General features: G+C 36.9%; 1 protein-coding gene across 5 annotated transcripts in view; it reads left to right on the top strand.

Moving 5' to 3' along the window:
• The window catches only part of LOC149828603 (uncharacterized), a 207,472-nt gene that overhangs the window by 55,691 nt on the left and 124,298 nt on the right, over nt 1-27,483 (top strand). For 4 of the 5 annotated variants that reach the window (XM_090017653.1, XM_090017651.1, XM_090017650.1 and 1 more), the window contains exons 4-7: nt 11,169-11,410; nt 11,537-11,819; nt 11,978-12,057; nt 23,030-23,114. In XM_090017653.1, coding sequence (XP_089873779.1) covers nt 11,169-11,410; nt 11,537-11,819; nt 11,978-12,057; nt 23,030-23,114 — 690 coding nt within the window. The remainder of the gene's footprint in view (nt 1-11,168; nt 11,411-11,536; nt 11,820-11,977; nt 12,058-23,029; nt 23,115-27,483) is intronic. The other variant, XM_090017652.1, reaches the window with a different exon arrangement.

Below are 27,483 nucleotides of genomic sequence, written 5' to 3'. Positions count from 1 at the left end.
GTGCTCTACATCATTCTCCCCGGGTTGGGAAGAAAGTCGGCTCTGACAACTTGTTGGCACCTACGATATGCATATAAATCAGACACATTGACGATAGGTAACATGTATCGATATTCGTGGACGACTCCAAATTAAAGCCTGTAGATTGGTTTTGAAATTGACCGTATATACCATTTGCTATGGCACCCCATGGAAGCACAAGCTGAATTTTTGTCCCTCCAGCACGCGGTCTTAAGGGTTTTGCTAGAATACCAACAATACAAGCATACTTACCAAAAACCGGACCATCTTCTGAAAATTTCACTATATCTACCCCGAATGCATAGTGGCTTTGCTCATCGTCCATAGAGGAATCCCCGTCCAGGATCTTGTTCCCAAAAGCAATCCCAAACAGAGTCAAAATCTCATGGTAGCTGCTAAACAGAGCAATGTCTAGTGATCGCCCAACACAGCCAGATTTGTAAACCTTCACAAATGTTTGGTCAGGTGGGTCTTGTCCCAAATTTTGGAGAATTCTGGGTGAGTCTACAAGACCACCATAACCACTTAGCATAGGATTCTGGAACCCAGAAGTAGTAAATTGCTTGGCGAACATTGTTAAAATACGTATATATATATACATATACTTATATATATATACATCTGTATATATATAAGTATATATATACATATATGTATATATATACTATTTCTGTTTTAGTGAAATACCCGATAGGGGTATTCTTGTAAAACCACCCATGTACTTTTTCTTTTTTTACATTTTTCTTTTTCCTTTTTACCTTTTTTACTTTTTATTTTTTCCTTTTTGTAAGACCACAAGGGGCCCCACACTTGTAGTCGTTGGGGCCCCAACGGTCAGATTTCTGACCGTTGGGGCTCCCAACGACTACAAGGGAGCCCCCTTGTGGTCCCTTCTTTGAGCCTCCCTCCTCTATAAATAGAGGAGGTATTCTCCTCTTGCATGTATGGGTTTTCACCCTTCTCTTTCTTTCTTCAATAATATCCAACTTATGACTTTAAGTCATTTTTCACTTTTGAGTGTTTTGTGTGTGCACTTTTAGTGCTTGTGCTCTTGACTCTTGTGGTCACTCTTTAAGAGAGCCTTTTGCTCTATTGGTGCTTCCGCCTCTTTTCATTACATGGTATCAAAGCTCGGTTGATGATTGGGCTTCTCTTTTGCTATCTTGGAACACGTGCCTCTCAAACTTTTGAAGAAAGGAAGTATATTTGGTGCCGATGGAACGTGACTCTAAAGTGGAGCTTTCTTTTAAGCTAAATGGGTCCAACTATCTCATGTGGGCCTCCGCTATGGAAAATCATCTAAGAGGTAAGAAACTTTGGGGTTTTGTTATGGGAACTTCTCCCGAACCCTCTCTTGTTCTCACTAAAATCGAAAATGAGATTGAAAAAACTTTGGATGGCGTTGAGCTCATCAAAGCTATCAATGACCATCAATCCAAAGTTGAGGATTGGGAAAGTAACCATGCCAAAATTTTGGCATGGTTTATGAACAATGTTGACCTTAAAAATTGTGCCAATATTGCCAAATTTAGAAGGGCCAATAAGGCTTGGTTTTTCCTTAAGGGTATATATACCCAAAAGGATCTTGCTCGACAATTTTTTTGTCAAGAAAAAATCCGTTCCACCAAACAAATGGATATGAGTGTCCGGGACTATTTTAGCTCTCTAACCCCTCTTTGGGATGAACTTGCCCTTCTTGAGCCTAAATGAGTAGCTCCACAAGACATTGAGTTAAGAAGGGAACAAATTGAAAAGGAGCACTTTTTTCAATTTCTTCATGGACTTCGCCCGGAATTTGAACAAGTTAGGGCATCTCTTCTCCATAGAAGCAAAGCTCTACCTATTGAAGATGCCCTTGCCGAGATATGTCAAGAATAAACTCGACTTGGCTTGAGGATTAAGAGTGATGAAGTTTTGGCCGTTACTAGGCCCGGATCGAATGTTAAAGCATATAGACCTCCCCATTTTAACAAAAATAGTAATGGGCCTAGAAAGAGAATAATATGCCATTATTGTAATCAACCGGGACACATTAGACCGGTTTGTCCAAAACTTAAAGGAAAGGTAGCCGCGGTTGGCGAAAATTCTCCAAAGAAGGAAGAATGTACCAAAGAGGGAGATATCAAAGAAACTCTAAATCACATCTCCGAAGTTCTCCAACATCTTCTCGAGACTTTTCCTTCAACATCCGGAGCCGCCATCGCCTACTCTTCATCACCTCCAGGTATGTGGATACTAGACTCCGGTGCTTCTTTTCATATGACATCTCATAAAAACTCTCTTTCAAATGTTTTTTCCGAACCCATGACCTCCTATGTTTCAACGGCCGATGGAACATCATTGAAAATTGAAAGTATTGGAACACTTGACTTCAAAAATTCTCAAAACTTTTTCGTTCCTAAAGTAAGAATCGTTCCAAAAATTAATTTAAATCTTTTTTCCGTTTCCCAAATCACCGATCATGGATGCCAAGTCTTTTTCTCACCTAAAGATTGCACTGTGCAGGATCTCTAGTCAGGGAAGCTGATTGGGCAAGGCCATAGAAGGGGTGATCTCTATTTTATGGACTTTTTGACGCTTCCATCTAAGTCATCTTGCAATCTTGTAAAAGACAAAAGTATTGGAATTTGGCATGAGAGACTTGGTCATCAAAATTTTGTAAAAATGTCTCTTTTTCCGTTTTTGAACAATACTTGTAAAGACAATCATATGACTTGTAAAGATTGCATTTTTGGGAAATCTAAAGCTACTCCATTTCCTCAAAGAAGTTACTTTACCACTCGGCCATTTGAGCTTGTTCATTCCGATGTGTGGGGACCTTTCCCTATTTTGTCTAAAGGAGGATTTTCGTATTACGTAGTCTTTATTGATGACTTCACTCGATTTACGTGGATTTACTTCCTAAGTCTCAAATCCGAAGTTTTTTCCTTCTTTAAAGAGTTTCATGCAATGGTTAAAAATCATTTTTTGGGAAATCTATCTATTCTTAGGTCCGATTCGGGAGGCGAATATATGTCCAATGATTTTCAAAGCTATTTAAAAGAGAATGAAATTTGTCACCAACGCTCTTGTCCCAACACTCCGCAACAAAATGGTCTTGCGGAAAAAAGGCATAGGCACATAATAGAAACTACAAGAACGTTATTAATTTCAAAAAATATCCCAAAATCCTTTTGGGTCGAAGCGGTTCTAACCTCAACATATCTTATCAATAGAACTCCTTCATCCTCTTTGAAAAATATTTCTCCATTTGAAAAACTTTACAATATGTCTCCCGATTATAAAAGACTAAGAATTTTTGGATGTAAATGCTTTGTTCTAACTCACAAAAATGATAAACTTTCTCCTATGGCTATTGAATGTATCTTTTTAGGATATGGCGAAAAACAAAAAGGTTATCGGTGTTTTGACATACTTAAGAATAAATTTTATATCTCAAAAGATGTCACATTCCTTGAAGAGGAAAATGGTTTTTCGCACCAACCAAATGAAAATATTGATTATTCCTTTCTATTTGACTTGTTACCTCAAGAAAACATCATAGATGATCATTTTGATCCTAGTGAATCCCTTAGCGAAGATCATGTTGAACATCCAAATGATAATCAAAACTTAGAAGAAAATGTTTCAAGACAAATACAAGTCTACTCTAGAAGGAACGAAAGAAATCTTCCTTGTGCTCTTGAAAATTTTTCCCAAAGTGAGTCAATCGAAGAGACCTCTCAAAGAAAGTCAAGTCGGATTTCTAAAATACCTAATAGATTTGTTTCTTATGATTCTTTTTCTCCTAACTTTCGAGCATGCCTACTTGCTCTTCACTCCTTTCATGAACCATCTCATTACAATGATGCTAAACAATATGCTCTTTGGAATGAAGCTATGGAACTAGAACTTAATGCTCTTAAAAATACACAAACATGAGAAATCATTGATCCTCCCAATGGCAAGAAACCCATTGGATGTAGATGGGTTTTTAAAGTAAAAACTAAGAGCGATGGTTCATTGGAAAAATATAAGGCTAGGTTGGTAGCCAAGGGATATGCCCAAGAGTATGGGGTAGATTATGATAAAACTTTTGCCCCAGTTGCTCGAATGACTATTGTTCGAGCTCTTATTGCTATTGCCTTAGTTAAAAAATGGTCAATCTTTCAACTTGATGTCAAAAATGCCTTTTTAAATGGTAATTTAAATGAAGAAGTTTATATGGAACCGTCTCCAGGTATGAATTTAAATGGAAAAATTTTGAAATTGAAAAAGGCTTTATATGGACTTAAGCAAGCTCCTAAAGCTTGGTATGATAGGTTTAGTAATGTATTAATCAATTTAGGATTTTCTTCTTGCTATACTGACACTGCTCTTTTTGTTAAAAAGAGAAGTGACTCCATTATTATGCTTCTACTGTATGTTGATGATATGATCATCACTGAGAATGACAAAAAGGGAGTAAATGATGTAAAGTCTATGTTAAAAGAAACTTCTGATATGTCAGACATTGGTTATTTGAGATATTTTTTTGGGATTGAAGTGGCTTATTCCCCGCGAGGATACATCCTATCTCAAATGAAATTAGCTGCAGAAATTTGTACCAAGTCAGGAATATCTGATGTAAAGAAAGTTGAGACTCCCGAAATTATTAATGCAAAACTGAGTCTTGGAGATGGTGTTCTTATTGAGGATCCAACCCCCTACCGTCAATTATTCGGATCTCTCACCTATCTATCCATCACACGTCCAGATATAGCTCATGCGGTTCATGCAGCAAGCCAGTTTCAGCATGCACCTACTTCGGTTCATATGGCAGCCGTAATGAGAATTGTGCGATATATCAAAAATACTATATCCAAGGGACTCTTCTTATCCTCTTCCTCATCTCTTGATTTAACTGCTTTTACTGATGCTGACTGGGGAGGAAATCCCAATGATCGTATCTCAATAACGGGTCTTTGTATTTTTTTAGGTGAATCCCTCATTTCGTGGAGATGCAAGAAGCAGCAGAAGGTTTCACTGTCATCCACTGAAGCTGAATATCGGGCCATGGCAATGACAACTATGAAAATCGTATGGCTCAGGAGTCTCCTTGGTGACATGGGCGTCGCCATTTCCATTCCCACCAAGCTCTGCTGTGATAACAAAAGTGCGATATATATTGCCAGCAATCACACCTTTCATGAGCGGACCAAGCATATCGAAATGGATTGCCATTATGTTCGAGGCGAATACCTCAGAGGGACTATCTCATTACCATATGTTACTTCAGAATATCAACTAGCTGACTTGTTCACCAAGGCGCTCCCAACTCCACGATTTATGTTTCTCCTTAGCAAACTTTCGGTCTTCTCCCCGTAAAGTTTTAGGGGGCGTGTTAAAATATGTATATATATATACATATACTTATATATATGTACTTCCGTATATATATATAAGTATATATATACATATATGTATATATATACTATTTCTGTTTTAGTGAAATACCCGATAGGGGTATTCTTGTAAAACCACCCATGTACTTTTTCTTTTTTTACTTTTTTCTTTTTTCTTTTTTTCGATAACGGTTGGGTTACATCAAGGATCTGCTTTAAGCCCTTTCCTATTTGCGATAGTAATGGATGAGCTTACGAGATCAATTCAAGAAAATGTACCGTGGTGTATGTTGTTTGCTGATGATATTGTTTTGATTGATGAGTCTAGAGCTGAGGTTAATGCTAAGTTAGAATTATGGAGACAGACATTGGAAGCTAGAGGTTTTAAGTTGAGTAAGAGTAAGACTGAATATATGGAATGTCGGTTTAGTAAGCAACGAAGTAGTGATGGGAGTGTAGTGAAGCTTGGTGAGCAAGAAATACCGGTGAATGATTATTTCAAATATTTGGGATCCATCATTCAAAAGTATGGAGAAATTGATGGAGATGTAAATCATAGGATAAAGGTTGGGTGGATGAAATAGAAAAGTGCAACTGGAGTGCTGTGCGATCGTAGAATGCCATTGCGGTTGAAGGGAAAGTTTTATAGGACGACTATTAGACCCGCTTTACTATATGGTACGGAATGTTGGGCTGCCAAGAGACATCATATTCAAAAAATGAGTGTAGCTGAGATGCGGATGCTTAGATGGATGTGTGGAAATACAATAAAAGATAAGATTCAGAACGAGGAGATACGTAAGAAGGTAGGTGTTGCACCCATTGAAAATAAGATGCGAGAGAATCGTTTACGGTGGTTTGGACATATTCAGCGAAGGCCTAATGATGCTCCAGTTAGAAGGTTGGAGAAATGGGAAAATATATTAGTTAAAAGAGGTCGGGGTAGGCCTAGGAAGACTTGGATGGAGATGATAGGAAAGGATATGAATGGTTTGAACCTCACCGAGGACATGGCATTGGATAGAAATGATTGGAGGAAAAGGATTCATGTGGAAGACCCAAAATGAATTTCTTTTTTGGTTCATATCGCTGACCCCAATTGTTTTGGGATGAAGGCGTAGTTGTTGTTGTTGTTTTTGTTTTGTTCTTTTTTCTTTTTCCTTTTTACCTTTTTTACTTTTTATTTTTTCCTTTTTGTAAGACCACAAGGGGCCCCACACTTGTAGTCGTTGGGGCCCCAACGGTCAGATTTCTGACCGTTGGGGCTCCCAACGACTACAAGGGAGCCCCCTTGTGGTCCCTTCTTTGAGCCTCCCTCCTCTATAAATAGAGGAGGTATTCTCCTCTTGCATGTATGGGTTTTCACCCTTCTCTTTCTTTCTTCAATAATATCCAACTTATGACTTTAAGTCATTTTTCACTTTTGAGTGTTTTGTGTGTGCACTTTTAATGCTTGTGCTCTTGACTCTTGTGGTCACTCTTTAAGAGTGCCTTTTGCTCTATTGGTGCTTCCGCCTCTTTTCATTACAAACATGTCAACATGGCCCCCAACCATCGCAAGATTTGAAACAACATTAGGGAGTATTAGCGATTGAGAATCAATGTTAGTACCAAACAAGGCATTCTGGTTCTGGTAGTCACGGGTGCAATTTTCTGGCTACACTCCGGTTTCTTTACCAACAAATGGTGGAAACAAACCTGAGTTTCCAAAAGATTCGACTTGAGGAAATAGAATCTTGGATTCCCAGGACTCCTCAAGTGGCTCAACAATGTTAGCCTGATTATCTTTCATATTTCATAATAGACATGCATTTTCTTCATCAGACAAAGGGCCTAACAATCTTTGTATGCATGGAGTTAAAGAAGATGAGAAGGCACCACTTGAATATGCAAACAAACGCTTTTGGCATAAGGCAAGCAAAAAGGACAATTGTGGCTGTTGACTACTTGCAGGATGAAATGGCTCATTATTGTCTTGCAGTTGTCGTTGCTGCTGTTCACTGAATGGTTGAAACAATTTCTGATGCAAAAGGCGATTCTGAAACTGGTTATCAAACATTGCATGTGCCTCTTGTTGGAGCATCGTGCAACCGACATTCCTGTGCAGGCTCGCTTTGATGAACTCCGGTGGCATAGTTGACAGTTGGAGGTTCGCTGGGGATGGGTCGACTGCCACCACACTCGGGAGGCCAACCGCATCGACGCCCAATCCACCACTCGCTTTCAACGTGTACGTTGGGTGCGTATCCACCTTGGATTCAAGCGCATCCATCCGTGCTTCGACCCCATCCATGCGCTTCGACAGACTGGCTACCTCCTTTTCTAGGCATAACATATCTTTCTGCATCTCTGTCAACTTGTTAAGCATCCGCTTCATGATCTCTTCTCTCGCCTTTCTGCTCATATGACCGTTCCTCGCTTCTTGTGTCATGCCGTTGATGAAGGAGGAGGGGTTGGGCTCTAGTACCATTTTGATGCAGTGGAGGGAAGAAAATCCGAGGTCGACCTTCACCTAATGGGTATCAGACACGCTTTCGGCGCAACAAAGGGGTCGTTGACTGTGCAACAAACGTTACCCAACAAGTGAAGGAGCAAGGAAATAACTCGAATCACACGACCACGATGAAACAACACGTTGACGGTCACTGATGTCGTGATGGACTCGGTATCGCCCCGGATACGGACGGCCACTGGTTGCTCTCTTTGCGACGCACAGTCGTGCAACGTGAAGTCACGCAGAAACACGTGAAGCCAATAAAAGGAGAACCTCAAAACAAAAGGGTTTGACCACCATGGATTTAAATGAAGAATAAACCAATGATGCCCACAGATTGTGTTTTACTAACAAGGAATGAAACAGAAAAAAACAATGACTGATAGAACAATGAAAGAGTATTCAGACTGATAGATTAAATCAAACACTAAATGACAAAAGGAAACAATAAAGGAGACTGGCTGAATGCAAGAAATAAAAAAAGAATATCCAAAAGGTAAAAAAATTCCTGAAAAGGAAAAGACGGCTGCTACAATTCTGAAAATATTCTTCTCTGTGCACGCAACCCTAAGAGGGTCTATTTAAAAGGGTTTGGCTGCAGTTGGATCCGGGTTCAGACCCGAACCTGAGATGAACTCTGCCTACTGCTGGATCTGGGACGTGCTTTGCATCACAAATACTGTCATAAATTTATTCAAAAAATATAATCTAATTTAATAAAATTTTTATGAGAATATATCAAGGCACCAGTGATCTATTTTATTCTACTCCAAAATTTTCAGAAATCAAGGTAAGCTATTATACAAAAAAACTCGTAATTTAAAATATTAAATATATTCTGGATATCTGTATTAGAATTGTAGATATAAATTATGTGAGCATTTGCATACCCTGTTCCATGTTCACATGTTTTAAACTATGTTTATAAACATCAAATCTTATTTGCATGCATTTATTTAGGTTAGTATGCTTTGAATGCTTGTTATAAAAATTTTATTTTTAATAACGAGATTAATGTTAATGAAACCCTACATGCTTTGAATTAAAATGTCTGAAGTTATTGTTTATGAAATGAATTATTCTAGCCAGGCTAGGGCCAAGGTCCGAATAACAATTGTTGCCATATAATATGTTGATGAATGTGTAGTATGTGACTATTATTGAAACGTATCATTGTACTGAAAATGTTCTTATGTACATGTTGTTAAATGAATCATGCTTACACATAAATTCAAAGTAATTTTTTGCTTTTATAGGCGAAATGCTTGAATATACAGAGTAGCAGTGAATGAGTTGAAAACCTAATGAAAAAATATGACATAATACAGTTCAGGTTTACCTTGGAGAGGGTAGGTGGTACAACCCTCGAGTGACATGTGAATTGTTTTTGGGAGCGATAGATTCCCATAGGTCTCCCGTCACTCACAGGTTTTTGGGAGACCGGGGTAAGTGACTGCCCCACTTCTGCAAAAGTTCAGGATGCATCCGTAGTGTTCAGTGGTCCTTGAAAAGGATTCTCCCGGTTACAAACCGTTCTCTTGGGAATCCGTACACTAGTCATCTGGGGTAATGAAAATATAAATTGGTATAACAAACCTCCAGATGGTCTCGGTTGTACGACGATTAGTGGACTGTGCATACCCGCAGGATTAATAAATATCGAAACAAAAACTCTAATAATGAATATTTACTTGAAAAACAGTGAGCAATATCATTATTTGCTTTAAATACATAAATTGTGATTTGTTTTAAATGCATGAGTGATTATTTGCTTGATACTGAATACATTTGTGCTTATGTTTATAATCTGAATATGAATTGTATAAGTAAAGCTAAAATCATGATTCTTGAATATGATTTGATATTTTAAAATTATTTGTAATTGGTATTTACTTACCAGGCTATCATTAGACTGACCCCGTTTGATGGAGAATACAAGTTCAGGTTTGAAGTAATTTATATTGCAGTGGATATTGAACAGGAGCGGTATCGAAGAATCCATATTTTCAAGATCCTGGGATTAATTTAGGATTTATTTTAAATTTAATCCTAAATGTTTTATTTTCTGAACCTTGTGAAAAAGGCTATGTATATAATATTGGTGTAAATTTAATGTTATTCTTATTGTGGTTCGTGAAATGTGATGTGCCCGAGGTTTAAAAACAGAAGCCAAAAACCATTTCCGCTGTTTATTTGAAAAGAAAAGAAATTTTTAAAATTTTTACGCATTTTTAAAGATTTTAAATCCCCTGGGCGTTACACATATAATAATATGTATATACATATTATGTGTATACTAGGTTTATGTTTGTCTATGCATTTATTTATTTTTTTTATATTTTATTATTATCTTGTAATAGGTAGTGCCCATTAAGGGCATTTTAGTCTTTATTTTTTGTAGCCATTAGGGCTAGCCCAAAAACTAGCCATTGGGCTAGTCCAACAGCTAGCTCAAGTAGCTGTTACACTAGCCCAACGGCTAGTTGAGCTCACTCTCTCCCATTCTTTGTAGTATATATATATATATATATATATATATATATATATATATATATATATATATATATATATATATATATATATATATATATATATATATGGGATCTAACCCACATATTTCCACTCTCTCCCATTTTAAGCATTTTATGTTAAATAAAAATATTTATTTTTGTGTGTTGTAGCCCTTAGTGGCTTGTGCTTGTGCTATCTTTTGTGAGATTGTATCCTGCCCATAAGTGGCTCATTGTATTTGTGCACGCCACATAGCTTGCCAAGCAAAAATGCAACTGTTTTGTAGAACTGAAATCTGTTGTTAGTTGGCCGCTTGCTATCATGTCCATCAGGTGAGGCTACTCACTTGTGTTTGAGTTTTTTGGTTAGGCATCTTCATACTTCAGAATATCAAACTGATGCATTTTACCTATGCATGTATAATCACTAGTTTCATCGGAGCCCATACTTTTTGAATAAGCATTTTATTCGTCATTCCTGTTGTGTCCCATGTTTGCAAGAATTTCTGTTAATATTTGTGGAAACATTGAAAATGAACAAGTCAACTCAACTGTTTTAAAATAACAAGTTATTAAAAGTATATTGTAGTCTATAAACAGATACCTGTTCTTACCCGTTGACCTTGAGATATTTCTACAGTTGTCGTGCACTTTTCCTGAATTTGAACTTCATTGCTTTCCTTTCCTTTCATGCTTTGTTTAGTTATTATAGCTAATTTCTAGCATATTTTGCCCAACCCTTGGGTGAATGTTACAAAGCACATAACTTTATCCCTGTAGGTTGAACATGTGAGAGCAGAAAGGAATTTGCTCGCTGAAGTTGCTAGTCATTGTATTGTAAAGCTATACTACTCATTTCAAGATGCTGAATACTTGTATCTAATTATGGAATACCTTCCTGGGGGAGACATGATGACTCTTCTCATTAGAGAAGATACATTAACAGAGAGCGTCGCTAGGTTCTACATTGCTCAAAGTATCTTGGCAATTGAATCTGTCCATAAACACAACTATATTCACAGGTTTGAAGACCATCCTTGCTGCACTTTTAAGGTCGTGTATGTGTGCTGTATGTTCTTGTAGAAACCCCTTATTCATGACTTGCATTGCTAGAGCTTACATATGCTTTTCCATTAACTCTTTCACAGGGACATCAAGCCTGACAATCTTCTCCTAGACAAAAATGGTCACATGAAGTTATCCGACTTTGGGCTGTGCAAACCTCTAGATTGTTCAACTCTATCCACACTAAATGAAAATGAGCCTATGAATGACGAGAACCTTAGGGAGTCAATGGATATTGATGGAGGCTTACCAGCCACAAGCAATATGGGTCCATGGAAAAGCGCTCGCGAACAGCTTCAGCATTGGCAGATGAACAGGAGGAAGCTGGTGTGTGAACCTGTTAAGATTTTCTTCTTGTTGTTACTTGTAAGAGATGAATTTTGCTTATTTTTTTCTTGCAGCAAAATCTCTATCTATTTTCAGAGTTTGTTGCATTATAGGGATGGTTTCTATCGGGACTTTTGTTGTTCAAACACAATTAAGTTTATAAATATCTGTCAACCATAACTGTCATAAAATTCCAGGCATTCTCTACTGTGGGTACACCTGATTACATTGCACCAGAAGTGCTGCTAAAGAAAGGTTATGGCATGGAGTGTGACTGGTAAGTAGTTTGTGTTACTTAGTAATGTATTTTTTTTTGTTTCTTTTTTATTGTTGATGGTGATTCTGGTGGTTGGGAGTGTGCAATCATATCGTTATGATGCACATTGTCATGTCTTCTGTTATTTTTCCCTATTCCTGTGCTCCTGTGCGACTGCATGTTTCTTCATTTCCTTTATTGTTTGATAATAAATCTGGGGTTGTGGCCTGTCGCCTGTCCACTTTATGTCATCTTGCTACACAATGAATGATTCCATTTTTAATCATTTAGGATAGTCATTTTCGTGTTGCACTAATCTATAGGCTTTTCTTTCCAAGATGAAGGTTGCTCATGTTTCTACATGAACAGAACATCCTATGTCACCTGGGTACGGGTACGTGTACATGTACATGTACGGAGGGTATGACATGGCAATTCCAAAAAATGTGGGTACGGGGACACGGCTAAATATATACTAAAAAATATATATTATATATCTAAAATATATATTATATATCTAAAATATATCTTATATATCTAAAATATATACTAAAAAATATATGTTATATATCTAAAATATATGTTATATATCTAAAATATATATTATATATTGAAAATATATAATATAATATAATATAATATAATATAATATAATATAATATAATATAATATAATATAATATAATATAATATAATATAATATAATATAATATAATATAATATAATATAATATAGGACATAGCAAATGCCGTGTCCAGGTACCAGTACCCGTGCCAACATGTGTCGACACGGGTACGACACCCTAAGTGCCGTGTCCCGGTTACATGGAGAACATCTGGTTTAATACCAAATGAAGATGCTCAATTTCTATAATCAAAATTAGCTTTCAAATGTTACAGAAGTCATACAAATCCTTGCAAGGATGTGTCACATCCGTGTAAATATGCTTTGCTGTTCCCCAGAGTTAGTGATTGTTTAAGCATTTGATCAATGGTCACCAAGGCTTTAGGTTGACTGATGGGTTTGTGAAAGTATCTCCAACAAGATACAAATATCAAGACCTTAATATTCTTGATATTGAACCCACCACGAAAGCACAATAAGAACACTTTAGAACACTTGTGCACAAAAAGCACAACCCACAAATAACTCACAAATGCACAAAGGCATAAAAACAATGGAATCAATTTATTGAGAACTTGGGCTTTGACTCAAAGCCATGAGCAAATACAAAGGGGAGAACCCCTATTTATAACACCACAAGAGGGGCCTTGGAGGGGCTCCACCCATAGACGTTGGAGCCCCTCCAACGGTCACAAATGTGACCGTTGGAGAGGGCCCAATGTCTATGTTGGTGGGCCCCCCAAGGTACCTTTTTGGTACACATACAAAAAGAAATAAAAAAACAAAAAGAAAGAAAATAAAAATAATTACAATCACATCCATAAAGTGAATGTGCGCAAAAATAGAGGAAAAGATTAAACTACCCTTATAACTAAACAAATAGAAATATATATTTTATATATATATTTGAGTAGATACATATACATATATATTAATATATGTATATGTATTACCATATATATATAAAATATATATATTACATTATATGATTATGTACATAATTTAACACCCCCCCTCAAACTTAGGGCAGGATGACCGAGAGTTTGCTAAGAAGGAAGTTGAAGCGCGGAGCACACAAGGCTTTAGTGAAGAAGTCCGCCAACTGATACTCGGACGTGACATATGGAAGGTCAATGATTCCTTGGAGATACGCCTCCCGAATATAGTGACAGTCCATCTCTATATGTTTGGTCCGCTCATGAAAAGTGTGATTTTTAGCAATATAAATCGCACTTTTGTTGTCACAGCAAAGCTTGGTAGGCCCTTCAATTTTGATTCCCATATCTTCCAGCAACTGATGAATCCAAACAATTTCCATGGTAGTAGTCGCCATGGCATGATATTCAGCTTCAGTTGATGATAGAGATACCTTTTGCTGCTTCTTGCATCTCCATGAGATCAATGAGTCTCCTAAGAATACACGAAAACCAGTGGTGGAGTGACGGTTATTTGGGTCACCTCCCCAATCAGAGTTAGTATAAGCAATTAATTTTAACTCAGAAAAGGAAGACAGAAAAACTCCCTTATTAATAGTGTGCTTTAGGTATCTCACGACACGCAAGATAGCACCCATGTGAACAGAAGTTGGTGCATGCTGAAATTGACTTGCCGTATGCACCGCATGTGAGATATCTGGTCTGGTGATACTTAGATACATCAACGAACCTACTAGTTGTCTGTAGGGAGTAGGATCGGAGAGAGGAACACCATCATCAATCTTCATTTTTGCTCCTACTATAGCAGGAGTTTCACAAACTTTATCATCTGTAATACCTGACCTGTCAATAATCTCAGATGCAAGCTTAGTTTGAGACAAAAAATACCCTCTATGAGAGTATGCAACCTCAATACCCAAAAAATAAGTTAAGAAACCCAAGTCAGACATTTCAAACTTATCCTTTAAAATGGACTTTATGCTTTTAATCCCTTTAGAATCACTCCCAGTAATAAGCATGTGATCCACATATAGCAACAGAATAACAATCTCTGCATTAGACTTTCTAACAAACAAAGCAGTATCAGTAAAGCATGATGAAAAACCATTATCTAACATCACGGAGTTAAACCTATCATACCAAGCTTTGGGAGCTTGTTTTAAACCATACAGTGCTTTCCGAAGATGAAGCACTTTCCCTTTAGGATACTCCATTCCAGGAGGAGCATCCATATATACTTCTTTGTTTAGATCTCCTTTTAAAAACGCATTCTTAACATCCATCTGATAGATGTTCCATTTATTTATTGAAGCAACGGTTATAAGACATCGGACGGTGACCATCCGAGCAACGGGGGCAAAAGTCTCCTCATAATCAATCCCATATTTTTGACCATATCCTTTTGCAACTAAGCGGGCCTTATATCTCTCAAGAGACCCATCACTCTTAGTTTTGACCTTAAATACCCATCTACACCCTATTGCTTTCTTATCTTTAGGAAGGTCTTGAAACTCTCAGGTTTTTGCTTTCTTTAGGGCTTCAAGTTCATTATTCATAGCAACTATCCATTCTGGGTATTTTTGTGCTTCCTTAAAATCCCTAGGTTCTATGTACGAGTGAATGACGCTTAGACAGACTCTATATTTTGGTGAAAAAGACTCATATGAGATGAACCTAGAAGGGGGTTTTCTTGATCTTTCGGTCCTACGAAGATTTCCTTCACTTGAAGGGGTAGACTCACTATCATATCTTTCGAGGACACTTCTAAAAGTACTCCTATCTCTATGAGAGTAGGTTATAGGATCTCTATGTGGTTCTTCATTAATTGGTTGATCAGTATGAGTTTCATCATTTTGATTTGTTTCATCATCGCTAGTATCATCATCTTCAGTTAATAAATCAAACAGAAAAGAATAATCTATATTCTCGTCATTAGTTTCAAGTTTTTCGAAACCACTAACATTTTCCAAGAAGCTTACATTTCTGGAAACATAAAGTTTATCACTCTTAACATCATAACAGTGAAAACCTTTATGAGTTTCAGAGTAACCAAGAAAGGCACAAGGAATGGCCTTAGGGGAGAGTTTGTCATTTTTATCAGTAAGGACAAAACATTTACATCCAAAAACCCTTAACCTGCTATAATCAGGTTCTTTTTCGTATAATTTTTCAAACGGGGAAATCTTGTTCAAGTTTTTAGATGGAAGTCTATTTATGAGATAGACAGAAGTAAGAGCGGCCTCCGCCCAAAGTTTTTTCGGTATATTTTGAGAAATGAGCAAAGTTCGTGTGGTTTCAATAATATGCCTATGTTTCCGTTCAGCCAACCCATTTTGTTGGGGGGTTTTGGGACAAGACTTTTGATGAAGAATTCCATAGTTTTCAAGATAGCTTTTAAATTCATTGGAAAGGTATTCGCCACCCGAATCGGTTCTAAAAATTTTAAAATTTCCATTGAATTGATTTAAAACCATCATATGAAATGTTTTAAAGGTTGAAAAAACTTCATATTTATGTTTAAGAAAATATATCCAACTAAACCTAGTGAAATCATCCACAAAGATAACATAGTAAGAAAAGCCTCCCTTGGATATCACCGGAGCTGGATCCCATACATCGGAGTGAACGATTTCAAAAGGTTTTGTTGTAAACATGGATCTTTGAGGAAAATGAAGACTTCTCATTTTTCCAAGAATACATTCATTACAAACAAAATTTTCATTACAAAGATGCTTAATAAAAGGCAAATAAGAGATTTTAACAATGTTGGGATGACCCAATCTCTTATGCCATACATGAATATCTTTGTTTTGAGCAACATTACAAAATTGATTCTTGGGAATTTTAAGAAAATCAACATAGTAGAGGTCTCCTCTCCTAGAGCCTTCCCCAATCAATTTTCCGGACTGGCGATCCTGTATCCAACATTTATTAGAAGAGAACTTTATATCGCAACCATAGTCCGACAGTTGAGAAACGGAAAGTAAATTTAAGTTTAGTTTTGGAATAAGACGAATTTTTGGGATAAAAAAGTCTTGTTTTTCAAAATTGCCCATTCCTTTAATTTCAAGAGGGGTTCCATCTGCGGTTGAGACAAAAGATGGAAGGCGATTTTCAGAATAATTAGAAAGAAAACAATGACTTGGAGTCATATGAAACGAAGCACCAGAATCAAGTAGCCAGGATGTCTTACCAAGAGAGGAAGAAGATGACATGGCGGCTCCAGAAGTGCCTCCTTTGAGAAGAGGTTGAAGAGCATCCATAATTTGATGAAGCGAAAGATGTTCATTTGATGTTGAAGGCCGTTCCTCCGATTGGGATGCTAAAGCCGCGGCGAGAAATTTCTTCCATTTGGGACAATTGGGTTTGATATGTCCCGGTTCTTTACAAAAATGGCAAGTTAATTTGCTATAATCTCTCTTGCCATATCGATCATTTTGCCCTTTATTTTTGAAATGGGGCGGTTTGTAGGTCTTCAAATTATTACCGGGTCTTGACACGGCATTGACCACTTCATAGTCATTTTGAGAAGGTGTAGCAAGAATGCTTGGGTTATTTTTACTAATCCCCATACGTGTTTCCTCACCACTTAGCTTGGTGATGACATCTTCAATAGATGGGGAGGTAAAAGCCGATAGAAGGGAGGACCGAATTTGCTCAAATTCGGGTCTAAGACCATTTAAGAAGTTGAAGAAACGATCTTCCTCTAGTTGTTTGTGCCTTAATTCAATAGCTTCTCCGCTCCATTTTGGTTCGAGCATGGCAAGCTCGTCCCAAATAGATGATAATTCGGCAAAATATTCCCGAATAGATAAATCATTTTGTTGAAGAGTCAAGGCTTTCTTTTGGAGGTAGTATTTGTGAGACAAGTCCCTTGACGTATACATTTTTTCAAGGTATAACCAAGCTTCGGAGGCCCTTTTAAATTTGATGATGTTGGCATTGATCTTGGTTTCTACGGACGAAAAAATCCAAGATAATATTTTGAAGTTCTTCATTTCCCACTCATCATGCCTTTTGGAATATTCTTCTAAGGCCTTTTGTCTATTTTCTCCTTCAAGAATTTTGATTTCCCCTTTCTCTATAATAGAAAGCTTGGGTTCGGGTTCCGATATGGAACCTTGAACATAACCCCAAAGACCTTTCCCTTTGATATGGGCTTCCATGTTGCCGGCCCAAACATGGTAGTTCGAACCACTAAGTTTAAAACCAAGGGAGAAGTGGGAGTCTTTTTCACCCATTATGGAGAGGAGAAGATGAAAAATAAAGCGTACCTTAACGGATTTTCAACCTTTTCTTGACAAAAGTTGCTTCTAAAATATTGCCCGGAGCAAGTGCTTTACTCAAAAACTTCACTAGCTTGAGGGCACGATTTTCGAGGTGCTTCACAAGAGGCGAGATACACGATCTTCTTTCTTCCAACGAGGCTCTGATACCATGTGAAAGTATCTCCAACAAGATACAAATATCAAGACCTTAATATTCTTGATATTGAACCCACCACGAAAGCACAATAAGAACACTTTAGAACACTTGTGCACAAAAAGCACAACCCACAAATAACTCACAAATGCACAAAGGCATAAAAACAATGGAATCAATTTATTGAGAACTTGGGCTTTGACTCAAAGCCATGAGCAAATACAAAGGGGAGAACCCCTATTTATAACACCACAAGAGGGGCCTTGGAGGGGCTCCACCCATAGACGTTGGAGCCCCTCCAACGGTCACAAATGTGACCGTTGGAGAGGGCCCAACGTCTATGTTGGTGGGCCCCCCAAGGTACCTTTTTGGTACACATACAAAAAGAAATAAAAAAACAAAAAGAAAGAAAATAAAAATAATTACAATCACATCCATAAAGTGAATGTGCGCAAAAATAGAGGAAAAGACTAAACTACCCTTATGACTAAACAAATAGAAATATATATTTTATATATATATTTGAGTAGATACATATACATATATATTAATATATGTATATGTATTACCATATATATATAAAATATATATATTACATTATATGATTATGTACATAATTTAACAGGGTTGTGGGTCCTCTGGTCATGCACTGTAGGTGCTTAGTGACCTTGGGGCAAACACACTTATGTGTTGTGTGTTTTTGTTATGGGACTATGCTATTCTATAGTTGAATTCACTATTTCTAGATCTAGGTTGTACACTGGTGCAGAATGGATATCACATAACACAGAAATAAAGGGACCATATTTGGAAAAGTACCATTTTTTTGTTCTCTAAAGATTTAGCAATGAAAAATGGCTTGCTGTTTTTAGCGACTAGGTTAGTAAATTGGAAGTGCAGACTAGTTTGCTCCTATGATACCATTGACCTTATGGCTTTGATACCATGTTTATGTCCTAAGAAATTGAGAGAATAATGGAGAAGAAGAATATTAACGATGGAGAGAGTGAGAAACAAGTAGATAGGAAAGTAATAGGGCAAACCATATAAATTCTCTATTCTTTTCAAGTAGGCTTACTTAAGTTATCACAATGACATAAATACTTTGAGGTATATAAAATATAACATGTATTTGTGTTTTTATGAAAGGCTAAACATATGTGAGCAAGTGCCAAAATTTGCTTCTTTACTCCAAAGAAGCTAATATAAGAAGGTGCAGGCTACCTTTTCTCCAAAGGCGATGAGACATGTGAATTGGCAGCTATCTTTGTTTTCAGACGCGAAGTTGTTGACATGCATTTTAGGAAGCTAGGGATGACTATTCATTAAGGAGGCACATTGGTTGGTGTTGAGAACAGATGACTAGCAAAATCCAACCCTAGCAACTGCAAAGTATTCATCATTGGCAAGTATATTAACCTGAATTATGTATGGTTTTATCTGGTATCCCCTTGTTTCTAATGGTGGTTTATTGTTTTCCTAAGAGGACCAATACACGGCTGTAAAGGTTAAGCACTTCTAAATGGGAAAAGCAAAGAAGCTCAAATGCCTTTGGCCTTGTGTGCATAACAATATTACTTGGTTGGCTGATCATTTGTGATATGAATTTGATTGTTGAAACATTGTTATCCAATTACAATGAGGACAAGCTGGGACTGATCAAGGCTAAATATGGTTTGGAGGGGTGACCATGAGTGTGATTGAGAAAACCTTCGTTGGGGGGCTAGTCAGTCATATGGAAAGTCTGGCTCAATTCTCTCCAAGCCTTCAAGAAATGAGTTCAAGTTAAGTTTGGTTCTGGGGAGTGTGTTTCTGTCCATGAGAGGGTCCTTCGATGGAGTAGGGCTCATTAAATGAGCTTTTGCTTTTGTTTTTGATTTTTTTAGCCTGGATGGACCGCTTGCCCAGTTGAACCTGACAGTTTTTTTTTTTCCCTAGCAGGTGTGTTGTGTTTCATGCATGGAGAATCAAGCAATCACCTTTTCTTGGTCTTTCCCTACCTTCTAGAATTTCTTTAACTTTGCATAGTCGGACTTGGAAATTTGTATAACGGACATTTAAGATCGGATCCCTCATTCTAGCACCTTGGACAAAGATGAAGGGGAAGAACTGGTTTCTGATGTGATACTAATGGCTATTACTTAGTGTGGACAGTATGATTGGAGCACAATTCTGATGTTTTCAACAGAATGGTCTTTTCTGAGTATCGGCATTCAGAGAGACACACTTACATTAGCTAGGCTTAAATGACAACATTCATATAGAGCTTGTAGAATTTGGACTCTCATGGCATACCTTAATCTACTTTTGGATATTGATACGATGGGTGATTTTACTGTTTCTTGCCTTTTTTATTTTTATCAGTATCTCTCACCTCTATTCCCAGCAGAAAAGATTTATTTCTCTAGCCTGATAGAAACCATTTACAAGTAAATTCACATCCTGAGCCCAGGACTGCAATATGCCTAATATTAATTTTCTGAAGACATGGATCTGTCTGAGTTCAATGTTTTATTGCGATCAAGTTATTATCATTTCGTCAACATCATCATCATTATTGTTAATGGATACTTTCATTGTTGCTACTACTTTCTTAATTTGATAGAGAAGCTTGTCGATAACATTTACTTTGTTGTTTAGGAATTTCAATATAAAGCTTGCTCATAACACTTCGATTGTATTTAAATTGCACTGTGATCAGATTCAGATCCTAGCCTGGTGATCTGGACTTTCAGTGGCCATAATTCCACAACATAAACTGAAATATCTACTAAAGATACAACTCAACTTTTGCAAATACCATAATGTCAGTTTGTTCATTTCATTTGCTGTTTACATGTAATTGTTAGGCAAAAATATGAGGTTAGTCTAGGTACCATGATGTCGTTGTTTCTAATTCTCCATTCACAGAATAGAGGTATGGAAATCAGTGTTTTATCTATGAAGATATGCTATGCTTGATAGTGCCATTGTCCACAATATTAATCAGATTCCTGTTGGTACTTCTAAGGAAATTGGATCCTCCCACCTAATTCAGCGAGACATTGAAAAATCCCCTGGAAATCCATCCATGATTAGATGGAACTTCAAGGATCTGTCAATTCTTGGAGGATTAGCAAGGCTTAAGAATGGTGCTTACCATACACATTCTTGTACCTGAAGCATGCAATGTTGCTAATGGGTTCATGTTTTCCATTCATGAATCCTCATGGTTCCTCAAAGTCACCAAACCTGCATTGTCATCCACACTTCATGCATCCAGAGGCGATTCCAAAGACTTGTTTTAAAGTTGACTGGTGTTCTTGTCCCACTTAGTCTGTGACTACCTTGACAGCCTCTGCTAATATGACTCAGTTGGGAATTCCTACTGACACCAATCTAATTTCATCTCTCTCTCTCTTATTCGAGTCTTCCGTGTGCCTAGACTCAAATGCGTCCTTTTAGGCCCCTTACTGGTCCAGGTTGGATCTGATCTGGGATAACAGTATCCAGGTTTGGCTTGATAAAATTAAGTTTTCTCGACAGGTAGATCAACTCTCTGGTTCGATCTGCATCTGGGCTAGAAATATGGAAACCAGGCCATGTTCTGGCTAGGATGTAGTTCACATCGGCTGACTTGATATGCCTATAATGTAAGCACACTGTTGGCTGAAGTCCCATTCCTATTTGATTGTAATGAATCAAACCAGACTTGTTAGCCCCTATTTCTGGTGCATCTCTTAAACCTTAGTTTGAATTCTTATACATGTTCAGCTATGTCACATAGACACGGCTAAATGGCCCACGTACCTGTGTCGACACATCCCGACATGGGGAGGGGTACTGGGTGCGGCATGGGTATGTGCTGGGCCTGGATCGGGTCGGGTCCAACCTGGACCCAACCCAAAACCCAAAAATTCTCACTTTTTTTGTTGTTTCGCAAAACCCTCAAAAGAAGAAAGAGGAAGAAGAAGAAGAGAGAGAGAGAGAGAGAGAGAGAGAGAGAGAGAGAGAGAGAGAGAGAGAGAGAGAGAGAGAGAGAGAGAGAGGGTACAAGGTCCTCCTCCTCGTTCTTCTTCATCGCATCGAGAGAGCAATAACAACGACTTCTCGTTATTCTTCTTCTTCACATCGAGAGAGAGAGAGAGGGAGAGGCGGTGCAAAAAAATCAAGTGAGCAGCAGCATCAACTCCTCATTTTTCTTCACATCGAGATCGAGAGAGTGTGAGGCGGTGAGAATGGGAACAGGAAGTACCCCCTTCCCTTAAAAATAAAAAACAAAATTTCAATCACCCTCCTTGCTTTTTAAAAAAATTCATTTTACCCCTTATAAAAAAGAAAAAAACACAAACATCCCCTTTGAAACATTTTTAAATAAAACAAACATCCCCCACCACACACACACACACATACACACGCATATATATAAATATGTATATATATATATATATATATATAGTAATGTGTTCGTGCTAAATGAAATATGCTAAATGAGTTTCTCAAGTTTTTTTCGTTTTATTTTTAAATTCTGACTGTAGAGATGTGATCTATGTACTTAATTTTATAGGGATCAGCTCTTGAGGTGTTCAATTCCGACACATGGGTGGATTTTTATAACGTTCGAAAAATCAATGGTCCAAAATCTTTGTAAATTTTCGAGCACCAAATATCATTTTTTTCATCGAAAACACATGATCCAGGTGTGGATTCCTCATAAATTGACCATGCCCAACACATTTATGGGGTAGGAACTGCAAAAAAAACACTGGAAGAGCTGAAAAACCCATTTAGCATGTTTCATTTAACATGTACCATTTTTCTCTCTCTCTCTCTCTATATATATATTATGTATTTATAGCCGTGTCACCATACCCATATTTTTTGAACTTGCCGTGTCTTACCCTCCGTATCCGTACCCGTGTGACATAGATGTTCAGCATGATTGAATTTTCATTAATGAGATGCACATTACAATAGTATATTTGTTTACTCTATGTATGTGATTGTTCTGATTTTTAATATTCGGACTTGTAGGTGGTCACTTGGTGCAATAATGTATGAGATGCTTGTTGGATATCCTCCATTTTATTCTGATGATCCGATGACCACTTGCAAAAAGGTTCCTTTTATCTCCTAGCTCTTTGCAATTGTTCCTTTGGCTTGAGGAATACGATCTTTGAGTTATTACCTTTTTCTATACTAGGATGTAACTTGAAATTGCTTCACGTAAGAATTTTCTATAAAAAATAAAAGTGTGAATTGAGAATTGAGATTCTTGTTAAATGATCTTGAAATTAACAAGAGGTTCACCAGCCTTTTATTTGTTCATATGTGAAATTTATTTCTCCTGTCAGGCACAATATGCATCGATATGTCTACTTGTTATTCAATGGTTTTATTTCTTCAATTCAAAGTTATTCTGATCCTAAAGTTGTTAACATTGTAAAGTATGTTCTACTCAATAAACTTCGAGGGAAGCTTTTTGGCATCTATAGGTGACATAAATGTAACACTAGTTCGACTATTGTGTACTTTTTACTAACACTGATTGGGTTTATCTACAAATTGTGATATACATGAGCCACCCCCACCTAAGAGAGATTTGGTGGGTTTATCTTCTCCAGCGTGTGATATCTTTTCTGTTCTCTTATTTCTAGGGTTCATTTGTTGTTATTGGACTGTAAGGTTTTTGAAATAAGAAATTATGAAATTTCATGAGCTTATATGCGTCAAAGAAAGAATTATAGAAGAGAGGAAGAGAAAATCAGAGATGGATGAAAATACCCACATGCAAGGAACATTTTCCTATTTGATCATCAATGTGATTGGTTAATCATACATAACCTGCTTTTTAAGTGAAGGTTCCTTCTTTTTGGGTATAAATACAGATAGTCCTAGAGGATCTCTTCATGGAACATTAAACTTTTTACATAGAAGCTGATGATAGAGTCCATTTAACATGGTTTCTTTTTCAGGAAATTTAACAAGGTTTCTTTTTCAGGAAATTTAACAAGGTTTCTTAAGCTAATCAATTGAAAATATGAGTGGAACTATCAAATGCATCAATGCAATGCCTTTGTCAACTACTACCGTCACACATCATGATCTGGCAGACTCAACATTCTTCTGCAGATGGTGTTTATAACTTTATACACACCCTTTTTCTGGAATACCTGAGCAGGTGATTTGATGTAATCCAACATTTGATAAATACATTCCAAAATCTTAGTTGTGAATGGACTTGTCAAGAACTGCATTTGCTTTTTGAAAAGCATTAGGTCTGTATTCAGTATATTTTAGGTCCTGTTTGAAAAGCAGATAGCGGTGGATCTCGTTGAGTCAATAGTTTTTGACAATCAGTCATTTCTAGGTTGTTTGGCACAAAGGAATAGGAACAATCAGAAAAATAGGACTGGAATCCACCACCAGTTACATTGATTTCCCTTGTCTCTTGGATTCCTTCATAGATGAGATAACTGACAATTACTTTTAAGATTCCGATTCTCTTGTAAACCCCTCACCAGTTAATTTGAGAAAATTGTAGTTTTTTGCATGCATTCCTCATTCCTCTTGATAGTCTCCCAAATGACACAGAATCCAGATGATTACTGACCTGATTTCTAGGAATTGTTCAGTGCTCCCAAACAAGAAGAGAAATCCTAATCCCTTTAAATTATTTTTCTTGATTTGCTTCTGAACCATTTCCACCAATACCTTCAGAACTATTCTCAAAACACACCTCAAATTCTTCTACACTCTAAGTACATCAGACTACTTAATGAAGGATATCTGTTCCTATTAAATAAATCCTAATTACTTAAAACAGAGTCTGTAAGAAAGAAATGGACAAAGTGCTGCTCATGCTCAAGTGAATTAAATAAAAAAGAAAAGAAATTATTAGCCTGGCACACAAATAGACTTCATGATCTTCCAAGTTCACAAAACTGGCATAGATTAACGTTTTTTGTTGAGTAAGAGGATGAAAACAGAACCATTTCATTAAATATTTGCCTGTTGCATAATTTCCAAACTGATGGAAGAAAAGTTGAAATTCAAGTTAGCATTTTCAATATAAGAATCCTTCAACAATGAAAATGAAGATCCTTTAAGGTGGAACCTTTCCTTTCCAGTTGGAACAAATTCATTTGGGTTGGGGATTGTGGCAGGAGCAGGACGTACTGGTCAATGCTAATTTGGTTTCACTCTTAGTTGTCAAAGGCGGCGCCTAGGTGACCTAGGCGCAGCCCCACCACCTGGGCTTTTGGGTTTGGGTGGTGGGGCCCTTTTTTACCGCCTAGGCATTTCCAAGGCTGTCTCTGACTAGGCATGGGGACAGTTGTCCTTCTTTTTGTTTTTTTAAAATTCGTTAACCAGGTTTGGACTTGTCCAAACTTGGTAAACTGTGCCAAGGAGCAAGTGTAAAAGGGGAAGGGCTACACCCTTCCCCTTTTTACTCTCTCTCTTTCTCGGTTCGTTGCAACGAGAGGAAGAAGAAGAAGAAGATGGAGGAGGAAGAGGAAGAGGAAGAGGAAGAGGAAGAGGAAGAGGAAGAGGTATCCCTCTCTCGGTTTTCTTCTTCTCTCCCCCCCCCCCCCCCCCCCCCCCCCCCCCCTTTTTCTTCCTAGTTTTCCTTTTTTTCGTTCCTTTTTCCTTTTTTCCTACAGTTTATGTGTTTCAGTTATCATGTGTTTCAGTTACTATAATATGTATATTATATATATTCTGTGTTTGTGTATTTCATTTTAATATATATATGTGTGTGCGTGTGTAATTCATATATTTCTGAGTTATATTTCTGGTTGATTGTTTCTGACACACATATATATATATATATATAGATATATGTATATATATCACCGATATTTTGAAAATAGCGCGATATTAAAGGTAAAATATCCGCAATTTATATATATCGCATATTACTGCTATCACAACCCAGCTGCGGTTACTTTTTTAAAACTATTAGTGTAGGGGTATTTAGGGTTTTTTGAAAAAAAAGGGATCCATATGTCATTTTTTAACAGGTTAGTTTTGGTATAAAATTTTTTACTTTTTGGTTTAGGGTTACCTTTTAAGTCAAAACAAAAGTAATGTAACGGGGTCGGCCTTGCCCCTCGATAATCTCGACAGCAGCGGAACTGCAGCAATAGGGAAAGAAAGAATAGAAAGAGGAAGAGAAGGATGGAAGGAAACAAAGAAAGAGGAAGGGAGGGAAGGAAGGAAGGAAAGAAAGAGGAAGGGGAGGAAGAAAAGAAGTAAGAAAAGAAAGAAAGAGGAAGGGAAGGTAAAAAAGAAGGAAGGGAAGGAAGAAAATGAAGGAAGGAAAGCAAGAAAGAGGACTCGGTGGCTGCCCTGCGACAGGGGAAGAAAGAAGGAAGAGAAGAAGGGAAGGAAGAAAAGAAAGAAGGACAGAAGGAAAGGAAAGAAAGAGGGATGGAAAGGGGGGCTGTCGTTGGCTGCCGTGCAACAAGGGAAGAAAGAAGGAAGGAAGGAAGAGAATGGAAGGAAGAAAAGAAAAAAGGAAGGAAGGAGGGAAAGAAAGAGGAAGGGAAGGAAGAAAAAAATGAAAGAAAGTGGATGGGACGGGGGTTGTCGGTGGCTCCTTTGCTTTACATCTATTTTTTTCTTATTTTTTCCTAATTTTTCAATTTTTTTCATTTTATGTTTTTAATCCTAAGATTTTCCCAAGGTTTTTTCAAGATTTATTGGAAAACCTATAATATCCTGATATTATACCTTGCCAAGATATAGCCTATACCGATATTTGTGACTATGATATATATATATATATATATATATATATATATATATATCCGTGTGTGTGTGTAATTCATATAATCTGTTTTCTTATCTTTTTCACATTTCATACTTCACACACACACACACACACACACACACACACACACACACACACACATATATATATATATATCATGTATTTTTATCTTTTCTCTGTATCTTTTCTCACACATGCATATACACACACAGATGCTGATGCACATATATATCTGTTTTCTGTGTGTAAATATAATAATTATATATATTAACACATTATAGTCATATATTATATATGGCTATATGTAATTATGTATATCTATATTTTTTGTGTGTATTGTTCTGCTTTATATTTCTGTTTGTCTCATTTATTATCTGTTTTAGTTGCCTTTTATTTACATTGTCAGTTGCATGGTTTATTTATTCAATTGTTCATTTCTTCTTCTTATTTGTCTATTGCTTATTTTATGTCTATTGTTAATTTTTTTGTATACATGGTTTTATTTTTTGTATATTATTTATTTACATTGTTAGTTGTATGGTTTGTTTATTCAATTGTTCATTTATTCTTAATTTTTTTGATCAGGTTATTTACTATAATTGCTTTACAGTGTTCGATGACATGTGTTTTGTCTACTACTTATTGTTGATTAATTTTATGTTGTATACATGTTTGTTATTCATTTTAGCAATTTGTTTACATATTTTGTATA

Source organism: Nuphar pumila, chromosome 9 (assembly GCF_984573655.1).
Source record: "Nuphar pumila chromosome 9, dmNupPumi1.hap1.1, whole genome shotgun sequence".
Taxonomy (NCBI): Eukaryota; Viridiplantae; Streptophyta; class Magnoliopsida; order Nymphaeales; family Nymphaeaceae; genus Nuphar; species Nuphar pumila.
This window is presented reverse-complemented; position numbering and strand designations above follow the sequence as displayed.